A 10,814-nucleotide genomic window follows, 5' to 3' on the forward strand; every position below is an offset into this window, starting at 1 on the left:
CAGCTCGATTGAGGCCGTACAGAAAGGAGGCTGCATGAGTCGACCCAGAGCTGAGGAGGTCTACCGCTTCCTGCGCTACTTCTGCGACTCGGTCCTCATAAATACATCCAAAGCAGGAACAACCACCTAGCACTTTGACAAAATAACTAAAATACATCTCTGCATATCAGCCTATTTTTCCTGTTCTTTGTCTTACTGGGAACAAGAACGTTTGTTACTATGTAACTGTATTATTTCACCTCAGTGAGATCAGAGATCTTTATTTTTTGCACAGTAAGCTGAAGGAGCACAACTCTCAAAACTGTCATTTGTTTTATGCTCCATTTCTTAGGTGGTTGAATTTTCCATCATTTTCAGAACAACTGCAGTTTTACGCAGTATTAACACTTAAGATCATACTAAGTCAGGTATCGACACTTGAATTAGGGATGCACGATATTAGCAACATGGTATCGGCCGATATTTGCGTTAAAAGTTAAATATCGGCCAAAAAATTTGACAATAAACTAGTTGTGCACCGATAAGTTTCCTGGCCGATCACAGATTTCTAACAAGTCTGACCTGCCAATTCCGATTTTGGTCGATACCGATTTTGTTTTATAAGCGACACTGTCAGGTGTTGTAAGGTCACAACGCACCTTCAATTTTCCAATATTATTTTGTTGAAAAACATACACTTGAACAATATCCTAGAAGCAATACAAACTTGTTTTACTGGCCATGAGGTAGTGCTCTGAAATATAAAAGAAGTTCAGACAATTGTTAAAACAAACTTGTATCGGACGATTTCCCAAAATTAAGGAAATCAGGGCCGATAAAACCCTACAGGAAACATAATCCAAGTCGAAGTGTTGCACCATTTTCAGCCCCCCTTTTGGCATCTGCATTTGGTAGTAGGTCAAATTGACAAAAGTAATGTATTTTATTTCCACAGCACAGAAAGCTATGTAGTTTCTGCAAGTAGGTCTAGGACAAAAAAAAAAAAAATTGCTATTGGTATTGGTTATCGGCCAAATCAGTTAAAATATTGGCGTACGGAATATCAGCCAAAAATCCAATATCGTGCATCCCTAACTTGAATATTTAATTTGTAAAATTTTATGTTTTTGTCGCACAGCTGCACAGATCTGTAAAGCTTTTTAAAGACCTTGTACACATCATGGTTAGTATTGTACTCCATCTTGTCTGAGAACAATCTAATGTTTAAGCTCTGGAGGTCAGCAGTGTCCGAGACACACATCTGTCACTTTTAATCATTAAAACGTTCTCGTTTGTCACTTGTTGTGATGAAAGAGATGTCAATGCTTGCCTTTTAAACTTCAAAAGCCCAACGATTAAAATAAAACTGAGCCAAAAACTATTTAAAAAAAAATAATTTTTATTCGAGTGGTCTACGTGTGGATGTGCACCTTTGGTGCAATGTATCGTACAGAAGTAACATTCAGTGTTTAAAAGCAGCCCATTGGAACGGATGACAAATCCACATGTAAAGAAACTCAAAATTAAAAAGTTGCAAATAAAAGTACATCTAAGACCTATAAAGGAAAAGAACAAAAATCCATTCACATGTACATCGTTACATCACCAAACAGTGTCAGACCTGCACAGCTTCACCTGGAGGAGTTACCATGACAACATGCGTTAGGTACATGTAGGGAAAGTTGCAGCTTTTGCTTTTTAAAATGCTTTCCTTTCAATGTGTTTAAGTACATGTTATAAATTATTACAGTAATTAAAATTTAGTTTTAAGCAAAAATGATCCCTTAAAAAAAAAAAAAAAGCTGCAAGAAGTTGTAAAATGTGGCTACAGGTACATGGTAGGACTTTAGTAATCACTTCTTCTGCCTCTAGATGGTGCAAATTAGTGCACATTATTGGTCTGATGCTGCCAGCTTGTGGACAATGGAGCCCCGTGAACAGTGTGCCCAAACATGACAGGAACCAAGTTTAAAATTATATATATATATATATAGGGGCTTTTTAAACATTTTCATAAAATGTTGCACAAGTAGGAAATACAAAATGTAAAACCTAATATTTGATCTCTATCGTGGTTTCAACCATACTTATGGTTAACATGCCATTAAGGTGCTTTTTATCGACACTAGCGCGCCAACAGCAGCAGTACTCTTTATTTTATAATACACATTATAAAACTACATTGTTAATTTCTTTATCCAAATTATATTTATGCAACAACAGAGCCTGGGACTGTTTTTGTGAAGCGATTGTTGCAACCTCATGATCGAGCTGCTACATTTTGGATCAAATCCCTATTTTTTTTATAAAGTACAAAGTTCATTGCAGAATCTGCTCATTACTGCCTCTTTACATGTGCAACCGTTGTTAAAAAGCGTTCACGTGGAGGTGAACCGCTTTGGTCAATGACAAAAAATAAAGTGTAAACTTACAATTTTACTGGAAAGAGGCAGAACAGATGCACTGATATGACCAAATTTGTATATATATATATATATTTGGTGACCAAAAACATGAATACTGGACAATAGTTTAACACAAATTACTCTATTACAACCTGAATACAGCATCAAAGACGTAAGTAGTATTTCTTTGACTACATTTTAGGGACGTGTGTAACATTCAAGATTCCTAATATACTAAAAAGTCACTATGTACAAAACATATCTGTGGTTCAAAAGAAACCATATATACAAAAGCAGCTTTTAGCTTAAAATATATATATATTCTTTAAATACCACAAGTGGCTGAAGCTCCACCTGAACAGATGTGTACCAACAGCCAGCAGTTCTTCGAAACGCCAGTGAACAGATCACAGACCTGCATTAGATGCTCTATATACTAAACGGACGAGTTTAATGACACCGACTGCTGCGCAGCGTCTACATGCTGGTTGGCTGCGTCTGTTGCTGCAGGGGCTGCAGCTGGACACACTGAGGCTCAGACATCTGGATGCTACATTCTTCCCCCTGTCGCATGTACATTAAAAACAAAGTCACCGTGGCAAACGTGGTGGCGTTCACTGGAAAAGCCCGGAGCAACGTGGACGTGAGTCCACGAGTGAAAACTCGCCACCCTTCTTTCTGTAAACTTTGTCTGACACAGTCCATAATGCCGCTGTACTTGTTGACGCCCCCGACACCGTCTGCCTGCAGACGCGACTTGATCACGTCCACGGGGTAGGTGGAGAGCCAGGAGGCGATGCCCGACATCCCACCGGCAAACAGCAGCTTTGGGATCATGTAGGGGTCTTCAGGCTCGCAGCCCAACGAACGCGTCAGCACGTCGTATGCGAGGAAATACACGCCGAAGCCCGGCGTCTCGCGCAGAAGGGTGGTGGTCATGCCACGGTTGATCCCTCTGAACCCCTCCTTGTTGTAGATCCTCACCAGGCAGTCCAGGGAGTTCTTGTACATCTTCTTCTTGGACTTCTTCTCTCCAGTCCCTTGCATCTGCATGCGTGTCTTGGCCAGCTCCATTGGGCAGCAGATGACGCACTGAATGGATCCAGCTGCAGCTCCAGCCAGGAACTGGTTGAGAGGCGTGTCGCGACCAAGGTGCCGCATGGCGTTACCTTGGACACCAAAAACAATGGCGTTGATGAACGTCAGCCCCATCATGGGAGAGCCGATACCCTTATATAAACCCAGCATCTGCAGAGGAGAAGATTAACTGGAGTCACACGAACATCGGAAAACTCGTTCATGCACTTGAAACAGATCTTAAACTGCACTGAGGGAGAGGCTGCTTGTTTCATAGCTGCGTAGAATCTCTAATGTCTTCTGTCATTTCAAAGCTTCAGGTTGTTGGAAAAATAAAAACGCTAAAACCAAACACGTTCAGATTTCTACTCTAACCAAAGTCTTCTGAACAACTATCAAGTTCCAGCACAAGCGTTTCCCATGAATCACCTCCACTCTCCTTAGATAAATAATTCATTTATATGTATGTGAAGGTTTCTGTCCAGTGCCCTGAGACGACTTCTGTTGTGAGCTGGCGCTACACAAATAAAAGAAACTGAATCATAAGGAAATGGATGCACCGTTTTTTTTTAAACATCTAGAAATTTGCTGATATACCAACAGGTGTTGCAAATATACAATCAGAGACTGAAAATTAAGATTGACCGTGTGCCGCGGCCTCGTAGCCAGGCATACTCCACAAATAGCACAATGTTCGGAGCTTTATTTAGGCATGCAGGAGTAGGTTCTCACTGACCCTGGATAAGGGATACACACCCTTCGCCTGTCGACCCCCCTAAGGAGGCAGTATGCTGGTGGATGCATGTCACAGATGGGAAAGTAACTGCACACTACTGGTCTGTGTACAGTGAAGGCTACACGTATTCCTCAAGAGTCGTAAGAATATTTAAATGGAGCCTATTGTTTTAAAGGAGAACTAACAGAAAAGGTAAAGAGCTTACCGATTCCTGGCGTGTGATTGACTGAAAGCAGTGAAACGTCCCCCGGTACAAAGGTTTGTCCACATTTTGAACCTGAAGCCTCACCTACGGAGGACAGCACTGACGTCAGAGTCACATAAAGGAACGTTAAAACGGCCACAATGCATACAAAGAAAGTACTTTAATACATATTTACAGGGAAATAAGCAAACATAAAAAAAATTAAAAAAAATCAGGGTAAAAGAAAATGTTTAGGGGGTGCAACATGTGGGAGAAAAGAAAGAAATTTTAACCGAGCATCAAGTTTGTGCAAAGCAAAATGTCTTCTTCACTTTACATTTCTATAAACTCAAGACAGGACATTTGGGTGAGAGAAAGAAAGACCTGGACCATACTTACTAGGTCACATATCCGTGGAGAGGTTGTTTATTTCTCTCTCTCATCTACAACACAGTGACACTGTAGCTGTTAAAGACAGCCGCCCCCAGCCCCAAGCAGACACCGGCTCAGGGAGAAATGACATTAAAAGCAAGGTGTAAAAGAACTACAACCAAACCATTCACCATCTGTGTGTGCCTCTAAAGCAGATGCAACAAATTAACAATTATCAAGAACTAGTACCGTCACCTTGCCATCCTTCTGACACCATTCGTTTATGATTTATAGAGACTTTCTGCAGTTTAGGTTGCTTTACTGGATACCGACTCCGGGCAAAAACTTTCAAATCTCATGTACATTTACAGAAATACCTGTAATTTAATGTTTAAACCACACAAAATGTTAACTTAGTGCTGAAATTTAGTTACGTTTTTACTTTTAACAATACACAAAACATCCTAGCTTTAAAGGCCAAGTCATTTTCTAACTTTGTGGTTCAAAATGATGAGTGAATAGGATTAGGGAGTGTTACTCTGCTGACTGAGAGCAAAGTCTCCATTTGGTCTACAGTAGTCCCTCGCTACTTTGCAGTTCGACTTTCGTGGACTCAATCTTTTGCGGTTTTTCAAAGTAGGACTGAACACGAGAAAAAATAATAATTGTACACGACACGGTTGTCAACTTTAATATTGCTCGTGTGATTAGGACAGTACTGTAAAGTAAAAAAATTACGAAAAAAATAAAATGCTTCGGACAGGCGCTGCCATTTTGTAGTTTTATCTCAATAAGCCTACACTGTATCCACGCTCGTAACGACTACATTTCCCAGAAGCCAACAGGGCCCTGCCCAGAAGCCCGTTGCTTTCTGCTGAAATACGTAGAGGGAAAGTTTTGATCTGATCTGCAAAAGTGTGGCGCTTATTACAGTGACATCGGCGCCCAGCAGATGCAGAGAGCTGCACGGAACCTACTGGGAACCAGACCAGAACTGGACCTCCAGACCCATCGGTGAATCTGAGAGCTGCTAGCTGGCCCACGAGAACTTCCAAGTGGGGGATGCACCGCTGTAAGTCCAGCGCTCCCTCCAGAGCCCACCAGAACTTTTTCCATCTACTGGGATGCTCAATCAGACTACCGGTACCACGCCAGCCACTTGAAGGACAACCCCCCCCCCCCCCCACACACATAAAAACGCGCTTCGACGCTCAAGGTCTGCACAGACCCGGACCTCCAGACCCATCGGCAAATCAGAGAGTTGCTAGCCGGCCTACGAGGACATCCGAGCAGGGGACGCGCAGCCAGTCTAGGTCCGGCTTCTCTCTGGAGCCCACCGCCACTACCCTGAGCCAGAGAGCCGACCAGAACCGGCAGGGTAGGTCCGCCGAAACTGAACCAAGTCAGAGCGGAACCGAGCCGCTGCTGTTCTAATAGCTGCTGAGTAAAATTTACAAACAAGTATGTTGTTAAAATGAGTAGGTTTAAGAGTTTAGAACATTGCAAGAGTGTGGGAAGGGTTTCTAAAGCCTTAAAATATATTTAAATACTAAAATAAATAGAACATCGCCACTTCGTGGGTGTTCACTAATTGCATGGGGGGTGGGGTCTGGAACTTAACTCTCGCAATAAATGAGGGACTACTGTAATGACAAATGATCATTTCAGTTAAAATGCAAGTTAATGGTGCATCTTATTGCTGACATCAATATATCTCTGAAAATGTAAAGCATTCATGTAACTTCAGTCTGCAATATGCAATAAACTCATTTAGCCATCAAAACTAATGTTGACTGTTTAAATTATTCATCTAGAAAAAAACCCCATCTAATTAAAACACAAAATATTGTCCTAAAGATAATAAAAGGCTCAAGTGAAGCCGTTTTATTCTTTGTGTAGTTGTATACAATCAGGTTACCTTGATTCTGGTTGCCTGTGACGTAGTCTTCACATTCTACTTTAACAAAACCAGTGAAGCCAGTTATTGCCTAACAAAGAGTGTATGACAGAGAGGAAGGAGCAGACACCCACCTTTACAGTGTCAAATGGATGTCCAACCAAAACACCTGCAGCACCTACAAGACACACAAAAGTCACATAACCACCGGCCCGGCAGAATTTCCAGGAATGCATCTTGACGGACACCTTTTGCATGAAAGTGTTAAACTGAGATCAACTTCTGATGAGTGGTGAGTTAAAGCCAGGTAGTTTGGTTACACCTCCTAAATCAAATGCACAATTCATAATTATAAGATCTGTTAGCACTCACGTGTTGCGAGTTAGTCTCGGCTACAACCATACCAAATTTTAGCTAAATGTCTGTAAAATGGGCAGTTTAAGCCATTTGTTGCCTTTGCCAAAGTTTTGATTTGTGGTAGCCATCTTGAATCAAATTAACACCAAACTTTAACACAGTTGTACATGTACACCCGTTAATTACTTCCTGAGAATTTCACTAAAATCTGTTGAGTGGTTCATGAAGTATTTTGCAACAAGAGACTAACAAGTACACAAAAATATAAATCACACGTTTGCCTTCACCTTCGGGTGCTGATCTGTGCACAGCTGTAGGATTATTCGTACATACAGGGGCTGCCTGGATTTTCTTTACAGTTATCGTTAACGTTTGTTGAATCTGCTTTTGTTGTTTTGGACGAACGCGCGGCAGCAGCACATCACGGACCGATCGATACGGTTTTAGGAAAGCTAGTGGCTTAAAATGTCATGACTCGCCTGTCCAAAATCAAACCACAGTGACCAAAGTGATATTGAGTTATGTTATCAGCTGGTCACAATGACGTCAGCGCTGCAGCGACATGGCCTTGACTCGTGTCAATGATCCCCAGACCCATTTCACAGCAGTTATTTCACACATGAGCATTTCTACATGGAAGTGCAAACAAGAACTTGGTTGGAAACTCAGTAAATTAGCATTGGGGATAAGGTTGGATGAGTTTTTCCTGATAGTCTTAAAGGTTTGTGGGAAACGGCAAGCTGTGCCTCCCCATATGTCAGCCATGTCACCATTCTATGACTTTACTATACATTTTCACAAACTTAAGCTGTCTGCAAAAGCAGCTCTGCTAAAGATGAAACATTTATGGGAAAGTTCATCAAACACTAGTCAAAAATCAAGCACAATGTCTTGATGCATGCTCAATAATCCAGGTAGAAAAATCTAAAAATGGTTACAGTAAGTCAGGTCCTCTGGATGGGTTAAATAAATAAAACGATAAATAAAAATTGTAGAAACGTTTCGACTTTCATCTGAAAGACTTCCTCAGACTGAGGAGCTGTACTAAGCTCAGTCTTAATGTCACATTCTCAATTCAATTTATGTAGCTGCAAATCACAACAGAAGTCATCTCAAGGCACTGAACAAAAACATTTACATACATAAAAAGTAAGTTAATAATGTTGTTAATCTGAGGAGCAGACCGATTTGAGTCTTAATTTTTGTCATAGACTCATCTTGAGCATGAAGGCGACAGTGGAAAGGAAAAACTCCCTCATGAGGAAGAAACCTTTAGCAGAACCAGGCTCAGGACAAGCGTCATCTGCTGCAACCAGCTGGGTTTGTTAAGAACAGATACACAATGGCAGATCAGAATCACATGTTAAGATAGAAATAGTATCAAATGAAAAATATTCAATTGTAACTATTAATTTTAAGGAAATTAGGTCAATTTGTCCTCAAGTAGTCTAAGCATATAGCAGCATAACAAGCTAACTAACTATAGGATTGATCAAAAAGGAAAGTCTTAATCCCAGTCTTTAAACTGGACAATGTGTCAGCCCCATGGACAGAAACTAGAAGTTGGTTCCACAAGAGAGGAGCCTGATAACTATAGGATCTGCCTCCCATTCTGCTTTTAGAAACTCTAGGAACCACAGTGGCCTGCAATTTGAGAGCCAAGTACTCTGTTAAGAAAATATGGAACAATAAGATCTGTAATATAAGATGGAGCTAGGTTGTTGAGAGCTTTGTAGGTTAAAAGTAAGATTTTGAATTCAATTCTGAATTTGACAGGGAGCCAATGGAGAGAAGCTAAAACTGGAGAGATATGATCTCTCCCACTAACTCCAGTTAAGACTCTGGCAGCAGCATTTTGGATTAACTGAAGACTTTTTTAAAGAAGTATTTGGACACCCAGATAATCCAGATGATCCAGGACATCCTTGTAAAAGAGATTGATGATCTCAATGGATTTCTTCCTGGTAAAATAAAGTAATAATAATAACAAACCATTGCAATAGTCCAGTCTAGACGTGACAAATGCATGGACCAGTTTTTCTGCATCATTTTTAGATAAGATGTTTCTAATTTTAGTGATATTACGCAGGTGGAAATTAAGCAGATCCAAGATGTGGTTATTAACATGTGGTTATCAACATTAACGTGTTGAAGATTTGGATTAAGCTATTATTTTTGAAAATTCAGAGCTCAACAGGACAAAAACTGTCCAAACATTAATCAGGTTTTAGTGACAATTCTAAAATTGTCCTATCTGTCAGTGAACCAGAGGTAATAGTAATAAGGATTTAATTTTCTCTCTAATTGAAATCAATTTATAAAGAATCTCATGAAATCATCACTGCTTATAGCTGTAGAGATACACAACTCAATAGAGGTAGGGCTTTTTTTCATTAGTTTAGCTATACAGTAGTGCTGAACAGAAACCTGGGGTATTTCTATTCGCATCTACTAAAGATGAATAATATATAGTTCTAGCTTTATGAAGGGCTTGCTTATATGTTAGCAGGCTCTCTCTCACATCTGACAAAAATATACATACAAAAATGCAACAATGAGATAAAGACAAATCAGGTAAACTCAACATTATAAGGAATGCTCAACACCTTATGTGGAAAGATCTGACTAGTGTAAGTTTGGGTGAAGCTTTATTCAAAGAATATAATATAATATAGAATATGTCGAAGCAGATGGCCGCTTGTCCTGAGCCTGGTTCTGTTAAAGGTTTCTTCCTCACGAGGGAGTTTTTCCTTCCCACCGTCGCCTTCATGCTCGCTCAAGATGAGAGTTCTGGTCTGCTCCTCAGATAAATATAGTTAACTTGTTATTTTTTTTTTATACATGAATGTTTCTGTTCAGTGCTCTGACTTCTGTTGTGACTTGGCCCTCTGTAAATAAACTGAATTGAAAGAAAGCAAATGAGATCTGCTGCAACAAATGATACACGAGAGGAGCATGCCTGTGAACAACTCCCTAAAGAATGACAGTCCCATTCAATCAGCGTTTCGCAATCCTAGATAAGAGAAAATACTTGTCAGATGATACAGGCACGAAACAAAATTGGGAGTCTCCGATTATTTGGCTGTTCTTAATAAGGCGCCAGCATAGGGTTAGCTAGCACACTTCTTGAAACAGCAGCGTAAAGTGTAGAAGCATCCTACTTCAACTGCGGGAGTTTACCTGCACTTCTGCTCGCCTATAGTTGTTCCCCTTTATATCACATTTACTTATTTATTATCCGTTGCTGCTGAGGCCAAGTGCGAACGTCTGCACGAACTCCTCTCAGAGCTGTACACGCGTCAAGAAACGACGAAGAAGAAAAAAAAAAAAAAACGGACACGGCTAACGCTAATGCTAGCCGAGGATGCTAACGCTCTCTGAAATCACTTACCTCCTGCGCACCCAGCTGCGAAGTCCAGTGCCATCCCCTCAAACAAAGTGGAATGGTTGGGTGTAGATGTAATTTAAGCACAAGTATTATTAGGGGGAACTATATAGCGAGTTTTGTTCAAGAATATTTAACCCCCCCACCCCCCGCCGGCTTGGTGCTCAGCCAGGTTGCTCGGCTAATTATTTTACTCCCTCCTGATGCCGACTGAAAGAAAGATAAGCAGTCAGTCCGGACTCTGAGCGTTATTAAACGGCACTAATTGTCGCCTCAGATCCTTCTACTAGAATTGTTCTTCCTGCCAAACCTTTTCTATTTCTGTGCCGCGGCACTAGGCGGAGTTTGGCGGCGTAAAAGAAGGAGCGTGAATGCCCTTTTTAAGGCAACCCAATCGGATTACTCGTAAGCAGACAACACCC

General features: G+C 40.8%; 2 protein-coding genes across 3 annotated transcripts in view; one reads left to right on the forward strand and one right to left on the reverse strand.

The window, feature by feature from the left end:
* fancm (FA complementation group M) overlaps positions 1-130 on the forward strand; it is a 49,087-nt gene extending 48,957 nt beyond the window's left edge. Inside the window, exon 24 of the mRNA XM_037695326.1 lies at positions 4-130. Within this exon, the coding sequence (XP_037551254.1) occupies positions 4-130 (127 nt within the window). The remainder of the gene's footprint in view (positions 1-3) is intronic.
* A 2,478-nt stretch (positions 131-2,608) lies between these two features.
* LOC119427867 (mitochondrial basic amino acids transporter) lies at positions 2,609-10,473 on the reverse strand. Of its 2 annotated transcripts, XM_037695526.1 has the most exons (4): positions 10,399-10,473; positions 6,785-6,828; positions 4,403-4,486; positions 2,609-3,632 (listed from the first exon to the last, which is right to left on the reverse strand). In XM_037695526.1, exons 1-4 carry the CDS (start codon positions 10,430-10,432, stop codon positions 2,862-2,864), a joined length of 933 nt encoding a protein of 310 aa, XP_037551454.1. In that variant the 5' UTR covers positions 10,433-10,473; the 3' UTR covers positions 2,609-2,861. The 2 variants fall into 2 exon arrangements, with proteins under 2 accessions (XP_037551454.1, XP_037551453.1); XM_037695525.1 differs by lacking the exons at positions 6,785-6,828; positions 10,399-10,473 and adding an exon at positions 4,781-4,790.
* Positions 10,474-10,814: the final 341 nt, after the last annotated feature.

The sequence above is a fragment of the Nematolebias whitei genome, chromosome 21 (assembly GCF_014905685.2).
Source record: "Nematolebias whitei isolate Nwh7 chromosome 21, NemWhi1, whole genome shotgun sequence".
Lineage (NCBI taxonomy): Eukaryota > Metazoa > Chordata > Actinopteri > Cyprinodontiformes > Rivulidae > Nematolebias > Nematolebias whitei.